The 20,955-nt window shown below is 48.4% G+C and overlaps 1 protein-coding gene across 5 annotated transcripts in view; it reads left to right on the top strand.

The window, feature by feature from the left end:
* The window catches only part of Dop1b (DOP1 leucine zipper like protein B), a 104,907-nt gene that overhangs the window by 58,899 nt on the left and 25,053 nt on the right, over positions 1 to 20,955 (top strand). For all 5 annotated transcript variants that reach the window (XR_005976223.1, XM_041672902.1, XM_041672904.1 and 2 more), the window contains 5 exons: positions 737 to 859; positions 1,460 to 1,594; positions 4,590 to 4,645; positions 7,735 to 7,839; positions 7,972 to 8,038. Coding sequence is in view for 4 of the 5 variants with exons in the window: in XM_041672902.1 (XP_041528836.1) it covers positions 737 to 859; positions 1,460 to 1,594; positions 4,590 to 4,645; positions 7,735 to 7,839; positions 7,972 to 8,038 (486 nt within the window). In the remaining variant the exon portion in view is untranslated. The remainder of the gene's footprint in view (positions 1 to 736; positions 860 to 1,459; positions 1,595 to 4,589; positions 4,646 to 7,734; positions 7,840 to 7,971; positions 8,039 to 20,955) is intronic.

The raw sequence follows: 20,955 nt of genomic DNA, 5'->3' as shown, positions 1-20,955 counted from the left end.
TCATCCTGCACACTCACTGTGTGAGCCTCATTCCTCATCCTGCACACTCACTGTGTGAGCCTCATTCCTCATCCTGCACACTCACTGTGTGAGCCTCATTCCTCATCCTGCACACTCACTATGTGAGCCTCATTCCTCATCCTGCACACTCACTGTGTGAGCCTCATTCCTCATCCTGCACACTCACTGTGTGAGCCTTGGTTCCTCGTCCTGCACACTGAGAAGTGAGGACTCAGTGAACTCTGCCCATGGTCCTGGGGCCAACACGACAGAGTTCCTGCCCTCACAGCAGAGGCCAGAAATGAGAGGAGGCAGACAGCATGCTCCGATGGGCCATGGCCTGCCGCTAGCTGCTCTGTGGTATCAGGAAGGGTGCAGTCCTGGGCAGAGTGACAGACCTTAGGCCAGGGTGGGAGGCTGACCAGGGTTAGCTGCTCCTCCGGGACATTTACCGCCTCAAGATCTGTCAAGCACCTCACCTAGCTGTACCCCTCCTTTCTGGCCACTTACTGTGCCTTTTCTCTGGCAGGGGTGGCATGTCCCATCTCATATCCAACTCCTGCAAGGGGTGTCTGCCCCTGCTCTGTCCCAGTCCCCTCAGCAGTGAAACACACGGCTGCAGTTCTGAGTCTGTTCTTACCGTAGATGGCAGCTAAGTGTGCATCGGGCGAAGGCCTGAAACCTTTCTGGGAAAACTTCTTATTTGCAGTTAACTTCCTGCTTTTTTGTTTCCCAGATCATAAGACAAAAGATTTTAGACTTGCTGAACCCCTTGACAGCCCATCTCGGGGTTCAGCTGATAGCCGCAGTTGCTACAGTGTGGAGCAGAAAGCAGGCTCGGCGCCACAGCAAGATGAAGGTAAGATGTGAACAAAGAGGGGTTGGCCAACGGGCCCAACGCATAAGTGTGCTGCTGCTGCTGCGCTCCCTGACCTGAGTGGTAGACAGCTGATTTCCACAGATGGTCCTCCAACCTCTTCGTGTTCACTGTAGCATGTGTTCCATGGCACATGCATTCCTACACATATGCACTCACATGTGATAAAATGAAAATAAAAAAGGCAGAGGATAATTGTGGAGGACAGCCAACATGAACCTTGGGCTTCCACATACATATACACACATCCACACATGCACACAGAAACATACACACATGTGGATTCACATATGAACATACCTTCGTACACACACATGGATTCACACATGAACATACATTCATACACACTGGCAAAAGCCAATTTCTTTCTCTGGTGGTAGCCACTGTGGAAGGCTGTGTGTGTGTGTGTGTGTGTGTGTGTGTGTGTACGCGCCAGAGCCGCTGTGGAAGGCTGTGTGTGTCATAGCCACTGTGGAAGGCTGTGTGTGTGTGTGCCATAGCAGCTGTGGAAGGCTATACTTGTGCTGTTGGATTTTTTGTTTCCCCCTATAAGCGTTCAAGGTACTCTTTTCTTCTGGACAGATAGTCCCCGTGGCTAGTGCATCCCAGCACACACTTGTGGACCTGGTTTGTGCTCTCAGCACCCTGCAGACAGAGTCGGTGCTTCAGCTGGTGAAGGAGGTAGTGAAGAGGCCGCAGCAGATCAAAGGCGATGAGGTGAGAAGCCCCAGGGAGCAAGCCCAGGATTCTCGGGTTGGAATGAAGGCTGTCACTGTGCTTTGGACGGGGCTTCCAGGGTCTGGTGCTGTAGTTCAGAGGTGAGGTTAGCTGAGGTTAGCTTGCCTGTCCCCTGCTGCCACATGCACTGCCTGGTGCTCAACTCTTAGCACCTTCTATGCACCAGGTGGAACAGTTTTTAGAAAGAGGAAGTGGCACCTGCCTGGGAACTGCACAGCCTGAGAGGTGTGGAGCACAAACAAGGGCAGAGTGTAAGACAGGCGCAGGCCCGTGATTCAGCAGCCACCTTGGCAGGGGAGGTGCTGGGCTCAGTTTCCATTTGTGTGTGTATTGATGATGAAGGAAGGGGGAGACTAGGTAAGGACAGGAACATGAGATCAAATGGGTCAGGGAAGGTGGGAGGTCTCAGTGGAGCAGGCAGGAGGGGTCCGAGTATGAGATGAGCTCTCTGGTCGGTGTTCATGGAAGTCAGACCTGACCCTCCCGTAGAGCCTAGGAAATAGTAGGAAATAGAGGTCAGGCTTTCCTGTGATGCTGCTTCCAAAGGACCACATGTCCTTGAGAAGGATGAGAGTTGTAGAAGGCTCAGGGACAGCGAGCATGTTAATAGTCCTCAGCTCAGATAAGGAAAGGCTCCTGGAAAGCCGGTGAGGAATGTGCTCAGAGACACTTGAGCGACACAGCTTCAGCTGGTATTGATGGCTGTAGCTCTTACAGCACAATGTCAACACCTAGCCGAGAAAGTTTGTCCAGGGCAAACTGAAAACAGTCAGAGCAAGCTTATCCAGGCAGTCAGGGAAGGTAGAGACCGTATGAGCTGCAGCGCAGAAGGCTTGGAGGATGACTGTAAACCAGCTCTGCTTGAAAGAAATAAGAAAATAGTTTGTCTGACCAAGTGTGAGTGACAGTGGTCCAGGAACACATATTTAAGTTATCCTGAAGGACATGTCCAACTGTGGGAAAGGTTGCATGAGTGTAGTTCCAGGACAGAAGAAAGTCACGAAGCCAAGCATTTACAGGTTCACTGGTGTGGTCTCTAGTAGGGGCTGCAGGTAGCCGGGATGTCTGTGCTCCAGGGTTCAGACATTGTCTGTGTGAAGTCGCCAGCTCTATGGAACTGGGGCTGTCACAACAGCGAGCCCAAGGCTAGCAGATCAGATATGCCTGTTGAAGGAACTAAAGAGAGCCGGGGACAGCATTTTGGATGTCCTTCTCAGCCAGTGTCCATCTGAGGATGCTGGAGTGGATGAGACCTTCAGTCTGGGGGGGAGCAGGATTGAACTGTGAAGCTTGTGAGTTGTTCTGGTGAGTTTCTACCTAACCATCTATCGAGTCCTTATCAAGACCTTTTCTGGTCACACACACAAGATGCTCACACATGGATTGTAAACTTGAACTGCACACACACGAACTGCATTCACATGAACTACATGCACATAGATTGCACACACATGAACTGCACACACATGGATTGCACACTCATGAACTGCACACACATGGATTGCACACACATGAACTACATGCACATGGATTGCACACACATGAACTGCACACACATGGATTGCACACTCATGAACTGCACACACACGGATTGCACACACATGAACTGCTTGCTCATGAATTGTACACACATGCATTGCACACACATGGATTGCACACACTTGAACTGCATGCAGATGAACTGGCAACAGAGTAGACTGAATGTTATTTCAGTTTGTATTCCAGGTTGGAAAATAATTGGAAGAAAGAAAGGGTTTAGTTAGGGTTTCTGTTGCTCTAAAGAGACACCACGACCATGAACTACAAAGGAAAATATAGACCTGGGGATGGCTCATGTTTCAGAGGTTTAGTCTGTTGTTGTCATGGCAGTAGCATGGCGGCATGCAGGCAGACGTAGGGCTAGAGAGGTAGCTGAGCGTTCACTCACGCATGGTAGGAAGAGACGGGGAGTCCTTGGTTTGCATACTTGAGACCTCAAAGCCCACCCTCAGTGACACACTTCCTCCTAGAAGGCCACACCTCCTACAAATGCCACTCCCTATGAGCCTATGGGGACCTTTTTTTTTTTTCAAACCACCACAGGACGTCACCCTAAAAATACTTGAGGGGTAGATTACAGAATCAGCCAAGTGCTTAAAGGGCAGAAGTTACAAGGGCATGGATGCCTCCCCTGTTCACTGGAGCTCTGCCTCTGGGTCTCCCAAGGCCATTGGCCAGCTTTCTCCCACTCGTATCCCTAGATACTAAGGCCACTGAGCCAGAGAGGAGCAGGGATTGAGGACACTGAGGAGCAGGAGATCTTGGCCAAGTGTGTTCAGGAAGTGGTGTCAGGAAATGCCCTTGACGGGCTAACTCTGCTGCCAGGACACACGGCAGCTAGTAGGACCTCTTTACCACTCTGTGTTTGTGTTTCTGCGGGTTAGTTGAGAGTTGGTTTCATGTCACTTGGCTACAAAGCAGACAGCTTGAGGAAGGAAAGCCATAGGTATCTGGCTCATGGTTCATAAAGCTCCATCCATGATGTAGGGAAGGCATTGCGAGCTGCTCAGTTCATGGTAGTATCAGGAATGTATGTGGAGACTGTCCATGTCACAGCAGACCAGAAAAAGAGACGGGAGGCCCATCCAAGGGCCACGATGTGACCTTCAAAGGTGTGTCACCTTCACCTTCATCTTCCTCCCCTCCCCCAGTGAGAGGTCTGTCTCACCTCCAGAAGGTCCTTCAGACTCCTGAATAGCACCTCCATTTGGGGAACCAGTGTGTAACATGAGTTTGTGGGAGACGGTTTCCCATTCAGACCATAGCAGCTGCAGACCTCCTGCGTTTTCTGTTGAGTTCTCTGACTGTCTCCCTTCCTCCTGGCCTGGGTGACCAGTGTTGCTGCCTTCTCTGCCTTCCTCCCAGCCTGGGTCACTGGTGTGGCCTTCTCTCCCTTCTTCCCGGCCTGGGTGACTGGTGTTGCCTTCCTTTTCAGAAATCGCCCCTGGTGGACATTCCTGTGTTGCAGTTCTGCTATGCCTTCATCCAGAGGTGAGGATATGTGACTAATGTGACTTTGGGTGATTGCCTACGTAGCTAGTTGTCTCTGTGATTTGTTGCATGTTTTGGAAGTTGTTTTACTGAACTTCCTAATTACCCAGGTAACATTATTTCCCTTCTCAGATCTTCGATGGGGTTGAAGACTATATAAATGTAGTTACTTTCTCTCATGACTTGGCCAAGTTATTTATTATACAAGACCAAGCTAGTTAGAATAGGATATTTGTACTTATTGTATATAATTTCATAGTAGGTTTAGAACTCTCTTATTTAAACAAAAGGGGGAGGTGTTGTGGGAGGTCCTCCCACTCCTCCAGCCTATAGCTGCTGAGATACCAGCCCATTGGGGCGTGGTCTCTCTCCCTTTAAGAAAGCGGCCACTTCCCTCTCCTCTCTCTCTTCACTTCCTGCTCCGCTGGTGACTAGACTCCCTTCCTGGTTGCTTAGAGGGCTGTTGCCTGGGACAGTCATCTCCTCAGGCAAGTCTGCACTGCAGGTGCAACCAAGGAGCAGAGTGGCTTGAGTTCAGAGAGATCCTCAGTGCCTTCACTCTTCCCCAGGAAGGGGCGTGGCCTCGGTGTAGGGGCGTGGCCTCAGCATCTATCCTTTTCTTTCTCTGAGGAGCTGAGCTGACCTTGGATAGTTTGCATCCCTGAAGCTTTTTTTGTTTGTTTGTTGGTTGGTTTTTTTTTGTTTTTTTTGTTTTGTTTTTTTTTTTTTGGTTTTTCAAGACAGGGTTTCTCTGTGGTTTTGGAGCCTGTCCTGGAACTAGCTCTTGTAGACCAGGCTGGTCTCGAACTCACAGAGATCCGCCTGCCTCTGCCTCCCAAGTGCTGGGATTAAAGGCGTGCGCCACCACCGCCCGGCTCCCTGAAGCTTTTCACAGACCCTTTGAAGCTGGAAAAGGCTCAGATTGATATGGACTTTAAAGACTCACAGTTAGGAAAGTGAAAAAGGGCCCTTTTAGAAAAAGGAGAAATGGTTTTTAGGGCCTCCTGTGGTTTATGCCCAGTGACTTCTGGTTTGGTTTACTCAGCTGAATTTCTATGTGGACTGAAGCTGGTGTGCAGGGATTCCCCAACGTGCACAGAGCCTTTAGCTGGGCCTCTATTGCTTCATCCCTGGTACAGCTTGGCCAGGGCTGTCTGTGCTGGGATAAGTGAGGGATGGAGGGGCGTACACCTCAGCCAGCCAAATTCCACAGCATCCCTAAACAGCGCCACCATCTGGAAACCATGTGTTTGAAACACATGAGCCTGTCCATTAGAGTTGTAGGGGATGAAGTTCATAGTAAACATGTCTGACAACTCAGTACAGTCTCCTTGGTTCACACATCTCGGCCATTCCCACTCCTCATAGCCTACATCTGCCCAAAGGTGAACTGAAGACTGTGGTCCTGCAGTCCCTGGGTTGATGACAGGTGAACTGAGGGCTGTGGTCCTGCAGTCCCTGGGTTGATCACAGGTGAACTGAGGGCTGTGGTCCTGCAGTCCCGGGGTTGATCACAGGTGAACTGAGGGCTGCAGTCCCTGGGGTTGATCACAGGTGAACTGAGGGCTGTGGTCCTGCAGTCCTGGGGTTGATGACAGGTGAACTGAAGGCTGTGGTCCTGCAGTCCCTGGGTTGATCACAGGTGAACTGAGGGCTGTGGTCCTGCAGTCCCTGGGTTAATGACAGGTGAACTGAAGGCTGTGGTCCTGCAGTCCCGGGGTTGATCACAGGTGAACTGAGGGCTGCAGTCCCGGGGTTGATCACAGGTGAACTGAGGGCTGCAGTCCCAGGGTTGATCACGGGTGAACTGAGGGCTACAGTCCCTGGGGTTGATCACAGGTGAACTGAGGGCTGCAGTCCCGGGGTTGATGACAGGTGAACTGAAGGCTGTGGTCCTGCAGTCCCGGGGTTGATCACAGGTGAACTGAAGGCTGTGGTCCTGCAGTCCCGGGGTTGATGACAGGTGAACTGAAGGCTGTGGTCCTGCAGTCCCGGGGTTGATCACAGGTGAACTGAGGGCTGTGGTCCTGCAGTCCCGGGGTTGATGACAGGTGAACTGAAGGCTGTGGTCCTGCAGTCCCGGGGTTGATCACAGGTGAACTGAGGGCTGTGGTCCTGCAGTCCCGGGGTTGATGACAGGTGAACTGAAGGCTGTGGTCCTGCAGTCCCGGGGTTGATCACAGGTGAACTAAAGGCTGTGGTCCTGCAGTCCTGGGGTTGATGACAGGTGAACTGAGGGCTGTAGTCCTGGGGTTGATGACAGGTGAACTGAGGGCTGTGGTCCTGCAGTCCTGGGTTGATCACAGGTGAACTGAGGGCTGTAGTCCTGGGGTTGATCACAGGTGAACTGAGGGCTGTGGTCCTACAGTCCCGGGGTTGATGATTAAATTCACGCTAATTGTCAGTCTTCACCAGGAGTCTTTGCACTCCTCTGGGCTAGTCAGGCCACTCCTTAGGATAGTAGTAGTGCTGTTGTGACAACAGCTGACTTCAGAGGCCTTTGTGCTCTGAGCTGCCCAGCAGATTCAGCTTAGGTTCTTGTCATCCTTCTGCTGCAGAGGAGGAACCACCAAGGGGGAACAAGAGGGAGCAAGGTAGGTGCCAGCTTGTGGACCTTTGGCCCCCTGACTGCATCTGAGCTTTGGCAAACTGTGCTACGGTGCCTGGCCGTGTAGTGGTGACATCAGCATCCTCCTCGCTGCTTGAGAGCAGCCATGGGCAGCAGTCACTAGCGAGTATCACCTTCCTTTATGCTGCATCCTTACTACCCACGATGCTTGCTGTCCTCAGTGCTGGACAAGCACAGCCAGAGAGGAAAGCTGGCCAGCTCGTTGAGGCTTTTATTTTACAGACAATAAAACCCAGAGTACCCCACATGTCAGCAGCTGAATTCCGGTACTCTACCTGCAGATGCTTGCCGCAGAGCTAAAGCCAAGCTTGCACAGACTGTAAAAAACTACAGCAGGCAAGCATTGGGCCAGTCAGATACACTGCCTATCTGCGTTCTTGCATCTAAAATGTGCTTCTAAGTAAACATGCTTGTATTGTCGCGCTAAGATCGTTGTTCCCTACTTCTGCTTTACAAACAGGCTCTCTGTACCAGACTTGCAGGAGAACTTTCCTGCGCTCTTGGGCGTCCTGAAGGAGTCTGTGCAGCTGAACCTGGCTCCCCCTGGGTATTTTCTGCTTCTCAGGTATGGCATCTTTACACGCACAGGGACACAGTGTTTCCTATAGAAACACATTTTATTTTATTTTATTTTATTTTATTTTATTTTATTTTATTTCTGTAACCGTCTGACCAGAAGCTGTCTGTCTCCCAACAGCATGCTGAATGACTTTGTGGCGAGAACACCCAACCTGGAGAGCAAGAAGGACCAAAAAGACCTTCAGGTGTGTGTGTGAGAATGTAGGTGTGTGTGTGAGAATGTGGGTGTGTGTGTGAGAATATCTGCAAAGGTCAGCAGCCCCGCAGTGCTGCGGTCCTTAGCGCTGCAGAGAAACCATCCACAGACTCACATGTCAGCTTTGCCTGTCTTCTGAGTCCCCTCGGGTAGTGAGTCCCAGCAGGCTTGTCTGGGGGCTCTCAAAGTTGTGTCATGTTAGAGCTGCCTGCCGGGGACTCGGTGAGCTGCCGCCCTGCCTGCTGGGCACTGATGCCTATGAAGCACAGATACTTCTCCAAGGATGCTTTCCTTAAATCCTTCTCTTTGTCCCAATATATGTGTTCATAAGAAAATTCAAAAATACTAGAAACAGTAAAACCTACCCAGATGTAGCTGCTCGTGCCTATAATCCCAGGATTTAAGGGTCGGGAACTGAGAAGCTGAGGCAAGGGAATTGATATGAGGTCCAAGAAATCACCAGGCTACTTAGTGAGACTCTAGCTCAAAAAAAGAAAAAAAGCCGTGGTACAGTTAAAATATCCTTATTCTACAGTTACTAATATTGACTAAGACTGTGGCTATTTTTATTTTTATCAAAGGCTGCAGTTTAAACACAGATGTACAGTATTCCTTGACTCCAAAACCAAATGTTACAGGGAGCCCACCAGAGATGACCACTCAGACACAGGGAGAGCCAGCTTGAAGCCTTTGTTCCAATTAGCCAGGGCTACACTCAGGTAGTCAGGACCCAAGTGTAGCCTTGAGCATTTAGACCAAGGGGCTTTTAAAGGCAAAAGCCACATCCTGGTATCTCTCTCTGCAGCTTCAGGGAAAGGTTTTCACCATCAAGCACTTTTTTTTTCTTTTCTTTTTTTTTTTGGTTTTTCGAGACAGGGTTTCTCTGTGGCTTTGGAGCCTGTCCTGGAACTAGCTCTGTAGACCAGGCTGGTCTCGAACTCACAGAGATCCACCTGCCTCTGCCTCCCGAGTGCTGGGATTAAAGGTGTGCGCCACCACCGCCCGGCTCTTATTTTTTTTTAATATTTATTTATTATGTAAACAATATTCTGTCTTCGTGTATGCCTGCAGGCCAGAAGAGGGCACCAGACCTCATTACAGATGGTTGTGAGCCACCATATGGTTGCTGGGAATTGAACTCAGGACCTTTGGAAGAGCAGGCAATGCTCTTAACCTCTGAGCCATCTCTCCAGCCCCCATCAAGCACTTTAATAGGAGCTAAGTTAGCTGGGGCATCTTGGCCCTGGGTCCTAGAATAGAGGTAGGTAATGTACCACAGGATTCTCCACCAAGGAGATCAAATTCTAGTTAAACCTGAACTGGCCTGAACGAGAATCATGGATGGAGGAGCCTCTGCACGGCCTTGCCCTGTTACACTTGCACATAAGATGCTCAAGTCCCCATGTTAGGACAATGTCTGCCAGAACTTTGACATATCCTCCTGTGTTCTCCGACCCCTCCTCTCCTGCCGGACTGGGGTCAGCCCTGGGCTTTGCACATAGCAGGCGCTAGGACAGTACTCTGCAGCCCACCACGCTGCATCCTAGCCCTTGGTTTTCATCATCTCATTATTGTTAATCTCAGGTTAATACACAAAGTGATGGGTTTCATCACGGTGTCGTTAGGGTTCGTTCTCGTCCATTCCTCTCCCCGATACTCGTGCCCCCATCACCACCACTAGTCAGTCACCCTTCTCCTTTGTACTGAATGTGCCCCATCATCCTCACCATCGTCTACCTTCCTTAAGATCTCGTCTACCCCTCTCACAATCCTTTTTCTGGTTTCATCACACACACACACACATACATGTACACATAGTGTACATACATACATACATAGAGAAACCTCACATGTAAACATAGTACATGCATATAGAAAACTCACCTATAAACATAGTGTACATACATACATATAGAAAACTCACAGAGTTTGTTTTCTGAGTCTAGCTTATTTTACTTAACATAATGACTTCCAATTGCATCCATCTTTCTGCAAATGTCATCATTTCACCTTTTCCTTATGACTGCATAAAAATTCCACTGTTCACACTTTTGTGAAATCCCACTGTTCACACTTCCGTGAAATCACACTGTTCACACTTCCATGAAATCACACTGGACACACTTCCGTGAAATCCCACTGTTCACACTTCTGTGAAATCCCACTGTTCACACTTCTGTGAAATCACACTGTACCACATTGTTCTTTATCCATTCGTCTCTTGGTGGACTCTTAATCTAATTCTCTTTCCTCCTAGCCCCTGGTTTTTGAGAAATGGTCTGCTTGCCTTAGTCCCCCAGAACCTGTACCACCGTGCCTATGACCGTTGTCTCATTTGTGTTTGTGATGCTTAGAATTAACCAGGACTGCCTGATTATATACCAAATCATTTCAAAATTTTTATTTTGAGACAAGTAGTAGGTTTTCTGTAGCTCTACAGTAGGTTTCTTCACCAAGCCAGGTCAAGCAGAATTGAAACAGTAAAAGAACAGGTTTATTCTGAGCAAAGCAACTCCTGGGTGAGTTCTCCAGCCCCAGGGACCAAGGCAGGAGAAGGGGCAGGAGAAATCACGTGCCTAAAGCAGGGAGCTTAAATACCCTGTAGGCAAGGTGTGATGACATGTCCTCCATAAGCAAGGTCTGTGCCTGCTATGCCCAGATCACAGAGTCCCCCAAATCCAACCAGGAGACCGAGTCCTGTATGTAAAAGACTTTATTCCTATTCAAGTTCAAACTCGGACTCTCCACGTGTGCACCTCTCTCAGTTTTTTATATCAGAGGTTGGGGTGATGGATTTCTAAGATTCAGGAACCCTGATTGGCAGACGTTAGTCTTGGGGTGTCCTGCTGAAAAAGCAATGGGTATGTGCTGGCCGGTGATTCTATCTACAATGGCAGAAACATTAGGAATTTCCTTTGGATGCTCTATTCCTGGGTGGTCTCAGTTTGTGGTCTTTCTTGGAACCACTTATTGCCTTAGGGTAAACTATTGAGACTCTGGCCCCTATTGAGCTTGTCATGGCTGGGCCCTATGGTGCCCAGTATGGTCTTGGGCTGCTGGCAACTTCAGGGGAGGAGAGGCTGCAGCCACCAAGAATGTGGAACTGGGCTGTTGGTGCCTTTTCTTTGTTGGAGATTCTCTGAGAGGATGGGGTTTGGATGAGGGACAGGTGAGCTTCCTGCTTTCACTTCTTCATTGTGGCTGGAGAGATGGCTCAGTGAATAAGAGCACTGGCTGCTCTTGCATAGGACCCAGGTTCTGTTTCTAGCACCCACATGGCCTCTTACAACTGTCAGTAATGCCAGTTCCAGATGATCTGGTGCCCTCTTATGGCCCCCAAAGGTACTGCATACATGTGGCACACAGACATATTTGCAAACAAAATACCCTAAAATAAAAATAAATAAATCTTAAAGCCCTTCATTGGCTTAAATAGGCAACATTTTGTTCCAGTGTTCCAACAGGCAAGCAATGGAAGTTGTTTTTCTAGGTGGAGGAGAATTTGAGAAATCAGTAGGGGGAAAAAAAAACCAGATTACCACTTATTCTATGGAAATCAGGAACAGAGGGAAACAACAAAGTCCGGGAACTAGGCATTTAGCATCAGGCTACTCGCCAGAATTCAAGCAGAGAATGATCACCAAACCAACTGAAACAGTCCCCTGTGGGGAATCTGTGGGCTACTTCCTGTTTTTCAGGAAAGCATAGTAAAGTTCACCCTGCAGGTTCATGGCCTTGCTCCCACCAGAACCCCACCGGTAAGGCTTGGCTGGGAGGCTCACACTAGCCTAAAGAAAACAGTTTTAGACATATTTTAGTTTATGTACAGTTTTGACTAAAACTGCTAGGTTTAGAAAGACCAGAACAAAAGCCTGGAAATGCATGTGTAGATTTACCTTGGGCCCCTGTGCCCTGCAACCACTGTCTCTGGCAGAGACTAGGGCTCCCTCCCAGCCGTTGGGTCCAGGGGGGGTCACGCAAAGATGGGACAGACCACCAAAGTCTAATAAACCAGAAGCAAACTTTATTCCAGAATGGGGGGGGGGGGGGGATTCTCCATGGGGCACAAAAAGTTTATCGACTAAATGAGCCCACAGCCAAAGATGGATTTTTTTTTTTTTTTTTGGTTTTTCGAGACAGGGTTTCTCTGTGGCTTTGGAGCCTGTCCTGGAACTAGCTCTGTAGACCAGGCTGGTCTCGGACTCACAGAGATCCGCCTGCCTCTGCCTCCCGAGTGCTGGGATTAAAGGCGTGCGCCACCACCGCCCGGCTCCAAAGATGGATTTTAAGGCTGTGGTAAAGACCGGTTTCTGAACCCACCTTTTTATAGTAGGGGCACCAAGCATTCGGTGTGAACAAAGGACTTTTTACAGTCTCAAGGTAAAACTCAGATACAGATTGCCTTACTTTAAAATCTCCATTAACAGAGTTTTTCAGTTAAACTAGTGTTTGTACTTAATCTATTGTCTTCCTTGGTACTTCCAGGCGGTGTTTTCTGTGGTCTCCCCTTAGATGCTGCCAGTTTCACATAGCAGGGAAAGTGCATAACCCAGAGGTCATTTATCTATCTCCTAAAAGGTGACTCAGCTCATATCTGTAGGCTAGCTCTCAGTTTGCAGAGATACTTTGGCCTTGTAAATAGAGCTATGGGTTGTAAAGCGGAGTAACCCACTGTTAATAGTTAATCCTCAAGCTGCTGAGAAAGCTGCTGACAGCCTGCTCTCATTCTCCTAGGCTTACAACTTTACATTTCTCTATTTCTACATTTCTATTTCTGGAATCTACATTTTTATTTTCTTATTTTTGGACTCTTCACCAGCATGATAGTGATGTATTCTGTAGGAAGCTGGAGGTGAAAGTTGGGTTTTGACAACAGGTCCTGGTTTCTTGTACATTCCTCAGTACCAAGGACTTTGGCACTCTGTGGCATCAGAAGCTATCACATGTTGGTGCGTGGAGTCCATCAGTGGCACCTGAGGCACTGAAGTTACAAGGGATCTAAGCTGCTTGCTCTGGAAAGTCATAGGACTGTTAAAGGGCAGCTGAGTGCAGCTGGAGCCGAGGCTGGACGCCAGTGAATGTCGCCATCTCATGGTGTGATCAGTAATGCCTAAGAAAGCCAGTCCCTGGCTCTTTCAGTCAATTTCCATCTTGACAACTGCCCTCTCTGAAGCATTGCTGATGGCTGATGAGCCATTCTGCATTTTGGTCTCTTGCTGATGGGGAGTAAAGAGAGGTGGCCCTTACTCTTACACATATGCCTGTCTCGAAAAACTAAAAAAACAAGCTAAGTCAGTGAAAGACCCCAGTGGTGGGCAGTCTTTCAGGCTAAGGAGACCCTCCCAAGGAACAGCGAGATCACTCTTCGGATGCAAACAGCAAGAGGCTTTATTCAGTACACAGGTCCCTGGGGCGACTTAGTCTCTCGAAAGACAAAGCGCGCCTGCAGACTGGGGGAAGGTCTTTTTATAGGAAAGAGGGCAGCAGAAGCAGATTACAGAAGCAAATGCATCGTTAGTGGTCAGTTGGAATGGGGCAAGGGGCACAGGTGGTTTTTCCTCTCCCAGCACAGATGTATGGGAACAGATATCCTGTTAATTGATGTCCTGCCCGAATCTATGGATATAAATATCCTGTTTTGCAGCCAGGGACCCTGACCTTACTCTGCACTTACAGTCGTTCATCAAAAGCTTTGTGAAATGACGTTACAGCAGCCAAGCTGGGATCTTTCATAGGGGGAGTTGTCTCTTCTGTGAATTACTGATATTCTAAGTTGGGCACATGTGCTGACTATAGGCATCCTGTTTCCTTAAGCAAACGGGAGGTTCTCATTAGAGCAGGCCAGCTGCGGGTTCCTTATCGCTTGGGGCCAGATGGCTGACCGGCTGACCGCAGATATCTTGCCTGGCTTCTCCACCCTTGTTCTCAAGTCGAACTTCCCTGCTCTAATGTTACTTGCGTTGCTCCAAAGTTTAAGCCTGGCATTGCTGCTGCTTAGCTGTTTGTCTATACTGTGGGGGTCTTTCACCCAGGGGCTGCAGAGTTGAGTCGGTGGCCAAGAACACTTGTTGCTCTTGCAGGGGACTCAAGATTGCTTCATAGCACCCATGCAATAACGCATAGCTCCAGACCAGGGAGTTTAACACCCTCTCCTAGCCCCGTGGGCACCAGGCACATGTGTGGTACATAGGCATACGTGCAGGCAAAATGCTCAGAGACATAAAGTAAATTTTTAATATAGTCGTGGCTGTGCACGCCTTTAATCCTAGTACCTGGGAAACAGAGGCAGCCTGATCTCTCTGAGTTTGAGGCTAGTCTGGTCTACAAATCCAATTCCAGGACAGCCAGGACGGTTGCACAGAAAAACACTGTCTCAAAAAAACTAAAAAAAGCCGGGCGGTGGTGGCGCACACCTTTAATCCCAGCACTCGGGAGGCAGAGGCAGGCGGATCTCTGTGAGTTCGAGACCAGCCTGGTCTACAAGAGCTAGTTCCAGGACAGGCTCCAAAAACCACAGAGAAACCCTGTCTCGAAAAACCAAAAAAAAAAACCTAAAAAAATAAAAAAATTTAAAAGTTAAGAATTTTCTGTTAAGAGTTCTTTTATATGACCCAGGTGAAAGCGGCTGCTTGGATTTTTCAAGAAAGCTCATCATACTTAATGAAAATCAGGCAGAAATGTTTATTATAAGTTCCTTACTAGAATTTGGTGTCTCATATTTGTTAACCGATCAAGTAGATTTTATGAATGTTATGGTGAGCCTGCCAGAGATGACCATGCAGACACGGAAGTCTTTAATTCAGTAGTCTAGGACTACACTCAGGCAGTCAGGACCCCAGTGGAACCCAGAGCTTTTAGAACAAAAGGCTTTTAAAGACACCGCGGGAGGCTGGAGATGGCTTGGCAGTTAAGAGCACTGGCTGCTCTTCCAGAGGTCCTGCATTCAATTCCCAGCACCCACTTAGTGGCTCACAGCCTACTATAATGGGATCTGATGCCCTCTTTTGTCATTCGGGCTTTTATGCAAATAGAGTACTCATATGCATAAATAAATAAATCTTAAAAAAAAAAAGTCCTGGCATCTTGCTCTGCTGCTGCAGGGGGAGGTTTTCACCAGCAGGCAGGAGCTTGTTAGCTGGGGTATCTTAGCCTCCAGTCTAGAGTTGAGCAATTTTCCACAGGGCTTCCCATCAAGGAGCTCAAATTCAAGAATACAGGATGGAAGAGCCTCCGCATTGTGTTGCCCTGTCATAAGTTGCTTGAATCATAGAGAATTTCCAGAATTGCTATTTTTTGTTTGTTTGCTTGTTCTTAGCTGGGGTCTCTCTGTGTAGCATTTGGCTAGCCTCAGAAACCACAGAGACTGGCTTGGCTCTGCCTCCCAAGTGCTGGATTGAAGTCATACTCACCACACCCAACTGAGCTACAACTTTGGGTGTAATAAGCTAAAATAAGATGCATAAACTGGAGTTGTCTTTGTTTGCAGCAACATCTATAGAATTCTGGCAAAATCTATAGAATTGGCTTTAATCCTAGCACTCAGGAGACAGAGACAGGTGAATCTCTCTGAGTTCGAGGCCAACCTGGTCTACAGGGCGAGTTCCAGGACAACCAAAGCTACAGAGAAATCCTATCTTGAAAATCAAACAAAGAAATAAAAAAAAAAATCCATAGAACTGTGAAATGTTTAAACGTGCTACCAGCAGTCAGGTCTGGGCTGGGTATTTCGGTCCTGGGTCCAACTCAAGGAACTGGAATGGGTGCACTGTAGACCCAGAAGAGCTGCAAGGAAGCGCCTCCATCTGTTGTCAGGGTCAGCTGCCCCCTAGGGCAGTGCTTACCAGCCCTGGCTATTAGGGAACTCCTTCAAGAGCAGGCCAGAGTTTGGTTGTCCACAGGCCTTGCATGGGTGGTTCTCTGTTTTGATTGACAGGCTTGGATTATGTAAGCCTTTGCTCACTCCCCAAGCCCTTCCGCCTGGATGCATCTGATCTTAATCATAACCACACCCAAATATGCACAGGCAGAAGATGGGAAAGGGAGAACCTCTTTGAGATTCTCTCGGAGGACACACCACACGAGTTCCAGTCAGAGCTGCCTTCGCTCTTGTTTCAGGATGTGGTCTACATGTGCTTGAGTAGAAACGGGCAGGGGCTGACGGTGGGGAGTGACAGTGCTGTGGGAGCCCCAGGTTATCAGCAGGTTTTTAGTGCATTGTTCAGAGCCGAAGCTGAGTGGAGGCCCTGTGGCTAAACTGCCCTCTCTGCTCTTGCCTGCCTCATGCACACCAAGGGCTGGAGTCTGGCTCAGCTATTGAGAGCGCACACTGCTCTTGCCGAGGATTTAAGTTTGATTCCCAGCACCCGCATCAGGTGGCTCACAACCAGCTATATCCAGCCCCAGGGAATCTGGCCCCCTTTTCCGGCCTGTGTCAGCATCCGCTCACACAGACACATGTACACCTAAGTAAATTATTAAAAATTGAGAACACACACACATGTGATTACTTATTAAGTGTGCCTTGCAGTTTAGCTTTTACGTGATCAGAGTGCAGTTAAGAAAATATAGATCTTCAACCCACTATGCTAGATGCACTCAAACACTCTGAATCTCAGGAGGAAGAGCAAGGCAAAAGATTGGGAGTTCATGGTGATTCTTGGCGCAGCCAACCAGCCTGCTCTATGTGAGACCCTATTGAGGTGGGGGGCGGGGGAGGAAGGATTTAAAGCCAGTCTTAAAACAGACAGATGCTTAAATACAGTGACTTTTTTAAGATTTAATTTCTCGCCGGGCGGTGGTGGTGCACGCCTTTAATCCCAGCACTTGGGAGGCAGAGGCAGGCGGATCTCTGGGAGTTCGAGGCCAGCCTGGTCTACAAGAGCTAGTTCCAGGACAGGAACCAAAAGCTACGGAGAACCCTGTCTCAAAAAAAAAAAAAAAAGATTTAATTTCTCCAAGGAAAGAAATAACAAAACCCACAAGAGCTTTCCTTGCTATATAAAAACCTTTGTTCGTTAATTTAAACCCACTGGTGTTTGTGACTTGTATTAAGAGTAGGCCAGTTTTTTTTGTAATTTATACTCTATAACTGTTTTCTCCGCCCTACTCTCCTGTGTGTGCGACTCGTTGAGCTGGATGAGGGTTGCATGCGTGAGCAGATGGGAAGTTATTGTGAGCATGGACAAGTTAGTCACTGTCTCCTGCCAACCATGACTTTGTTCTGAGCATAAAGTCCTAGATTCTGATTCTGGGTTTCTATATGTGTGTTGTTCTGTTCTTTTTTTGTTTGTTTGTTTTTCGAGACAGGGTTTTTCTGTAGCTTTGGTGCCCTTCCTGGAACTAGCTCCAGTAGACCAGGCTGGCCTTGAACTCCCAGAGATCCGCCTGCCTCTGCCTCCCAGAGTGCTGGGATTAAAGGCACGTGCCACCACCGCCCGGCTGTTGTTCTGTTCTTAGAATATGAATAGTGCCCCCTCTTTATAGCCAGCTTAATTAGATATAAATCATTTCTATAAAACCAATGGTTTGCGGATCTCCCTGTATAGTTTAGAACTTTTATAATTAGAGAGCTCCGGTGACGGCATCCATGTGCGCTGTTGAACTCTGGTGACGGCATCCGTGTGCGCTGTTGAGCTCCGGTGACGGCATCCATGTACGCTGTTGAGCTCCGGTGACGGCATCCGTGTGCGCTGTTGATGCTTTTCAAATCCACTGTGAATGTTTTCATGTCCACGTCAGCCTAGGCACAGACAAAGAAAGAACAAATAAAGTTAATATTTCTTAAGTTTAAAAAATCTGATAAGTGTAAATAGCACCTAATCATCCTCTAGAATTCTGTTCTTAGCATATAGTCTGTGTGTGATGCTGTTCCTGAGGAGGGGTGAACAGACATCTTCCCACCCCAGATAGGAACCAATGACAGGCTGCAGGAAGGAACCCACCAAAGTCCAACCTGGTGAACCAATGAGTTTTATTGGAGTTACTTACAGGAATATGGGTGAGGGGTTACTCAAAAACATCACACAAACCTTCCCCGGCATGAGTGACAGCTGGGACCCTGGAGCACACTGAGAGCCTGCAGCAAGTGAGTATCTTTTTCCTTGCAGCTCAGTTGTTCTGAGCCTCTTCCAGGCCTGCTTCTGGCTTCTCTGAGCAGCTTGGCTGGTGTCTGGCTTCTCCAGGGAGTTTGGCTAGTCTCTGGCTTTTCTAGGCCACTCAGCTAGCTTGGGAATCTTCCCAGCAGATCAGCTTGTCTGATTTGCTAGGCAGTTCATCCTGTCAGCCTCCTGACATCTTTTTATCCAAGGCCAGTGAGCCATCAGAATCAACTCTAGAAGTGATACATACATCTTGTGACACCATCAAGAACTGTCCATTCATTGTTACCAAAGTCTTCCTAGAGGCCCCTGCCACAAGTCCTGGCTTTGGGTTAGAACACTTGCCCATAAAATAGTATATTTATATAAATAGGAAAGTGGATTTCTTTATACTTCTGGCTAAAATAGATGGGGAGAAACTCTTAGTTGTCTCTGCTCTGCCCAAAGCAGTGATGTACCTTCTAGAAAGGATGAAGCCACAGCCAGCAAACACCCTGGAGAATGAGCTGCGACCCCCGATTACAACCGCAGTACTGAGCTGAGTCTCTTGGCCCAGGCCACGGTTTAGGAGGTGCACCCAGCACTTTGGAAGCAGCCTACTTTCGCCCCTGGCATCATATAACTATTGGAAGCCAAAACTAGAAAAGACAATTTTTAAAAAGAGATCCTAATTTCTAGGGCTTTATCACAGCACTGTGGCAGAACTGGCTCCTTCTATGTTGGTTGTTGGCTTTGTAGGGTGGGGGAGAGGAGGATGGAATCCTGGCCTTGGTGCGTGCTGGGAAAGCATTTCGGGCCCAGAAGTATTTTTTGTTTTTTGGGTTTTGTTTGTTTGTTTGTTTGGGGTGTGTGTGTTGTGGGTTTGATTTAGTTTGGTTTGACTTTTTGAGACAGGGTTTCTCTGGATGTCCTTGGCTGTCTTGGAACTCACCCTGTAAACCAGGCTGACCTCAAACTCAGCGATCTGCCCGCCCCTTCCTCACAAGGGCTGGGATTAAAGGAGTGAGCCACCACTGCCTGACATAATTTTTGCTTTAACAACTCATAATAAGAATTTTTTTTTTTAATTCTAGTAATCAAACCGGGGGTGGGAGGATCTCTCTCCAGCTGGATTTCCTCCAGCTTCTTTCAGTTCTGACTATTTACCTAGCATGGTAGTCCCAGAGTTTCAGGCTGAAGTGTGTGTGTGTCTGTGTCTGTGTGTGCAAGGGTGTGTCAGTGTGTGTGTGTGTGTGTGTGTGTGTGTGTGTGTGTATGCATGTTTATGCACCTGCGCATGTGTTGCCCTCCACAGGCCTGTGTGTTTGAAACAAGGGCCTGGCTGGCTGCACTGTCTGGGAAGATCTTGGAGCAGGAGTCTCTCTGGAGGAAGGGTGTTACTGACAGATCTTGAGTCTCGTCTTCACTCTCTGCTTCCAGAGATGAATGTGGGACATCCAGCTGGCCACCACAGGCTACCTTGTTATTCCTTCACTGTTAGCCAGAAACCCCTCCCCTTTGCCACATATCATTTCTTGTTAGTTGTTTAGTCGCAGCAATGGGAAAAGTTCTTCTGTAATATTGGGGCATCCATCTTCAGTCTACAGGCCCATAGTATCCAGCAGACAGTTCCATGAAGCAAGAAATTTTATTTTATTTTATTTTATTTTAGTTTTTCGAGATAGGGTTTCTCTGTGGTTTTTGGAGCCTGTCCTGGAACTAGCTCTTGTAGACCAAGCTGGTCTCGAACTCACAGAGATCTGCCTGCCTCTGCCTCCCAAGTGCTGAGATTAAAGGCGTGTGCCACCACCGCCCAGCTAAGAAATTTTAAAGATAGCTTTGCCTGTATCAGCAGTTTGTCAGTAACTTTCTTCTCTGTCCTGCAGAATGTCTGACAGACTCTTTCATGAATCAGGAACCCTGAAGGACTGTCTTGCCTTCTTTAGGCAGCTTTAGCAGTCATTTTTTTTTTGTGGGTCCTTTATGTCCAGTTTGTACAGCATACCATCAGGCAATCCAGGCAAGACCAGTTTCTTGCCAAATGGCTTACAAACTCTATAAGGAGCCTCTTTGATGCCCATTATCATCACAGAAAAGGGGAGGTGACCTGGAGTTCCCCTCTGTGTGCTGTAAATACCATTGGTTAATAAAGATGCAGTGCAGAATAGGGTAAGGCTGGAATTCCAAGCGGATGGGGGAGAAGAGAGTGGCGGAGTTAAAGAGAAGTCATGTAGCTGCCAAAGGAGAAAGACGCTTGCTGGAGCCTGTCAGAACCTTGCCCATAGGCCACAACCTGGTGGTGATGCACAAATTAATAGAGATGGGTTGATTTAAGATGTAAGAGTTAGCTAGAAATATGCATAAGTAATTGGCCAAACAGTGTTGGAATTAATATAGTTTCTGTGTGATTATTTGCGTCCAAGTGGCAGGGAAACAAAGGAGCAGCCTCCACCTACAGATTCCCAGTCCCTGCAATAAGTCAGATAATCAATCTAAGCCTTGACAACTTAGAAACACAGTTACAGCTTGTTCCCAAGGAACTGGAGCTGAAGAGCCGCTGCTCAGTACCCTCCTTCCAGAACCCCACTGTCTGCAGGCTCTCCTACACCCTCCTTCCAGGACCCCACTGTCTGCAGGCTCTCCCACACCGTCCTTCCAGGACCCCACTGTCTGCAGGCTCTCCCACACCGTCCTTCCAGGACCCCACTGTCTGCAGGCTCTCCCACACCGTCCTTCCAGGACCTCACTGTCTGCAGGCTCTCCCACACCATCCTTCCAGGACCCCACTGTCAGTCTGCAGGCTCTCCCAGCCCAGGCCTTGAAGGTTATG

This window comes from Microtus oregoni, unplaced genomic scaffold (genome assembly GCF_018167655.1).
Source record: "Microtus oregoni isolate MIOR12 unplaced genomic scaffold, Mior012 000023F_ref0000262, whole genome shotgun sequence".
NCBI classification, from domain to species: Eukaryota; Metazoa; Chordata; class Mammalia; order Rodentia; family Cricetidae; genus Microtus; species Microtus oregoni.
Note: the sequence above shows the minus strand (reverse complement) of the source record. Positions and strands in the feature narration are given on the sequence as shown.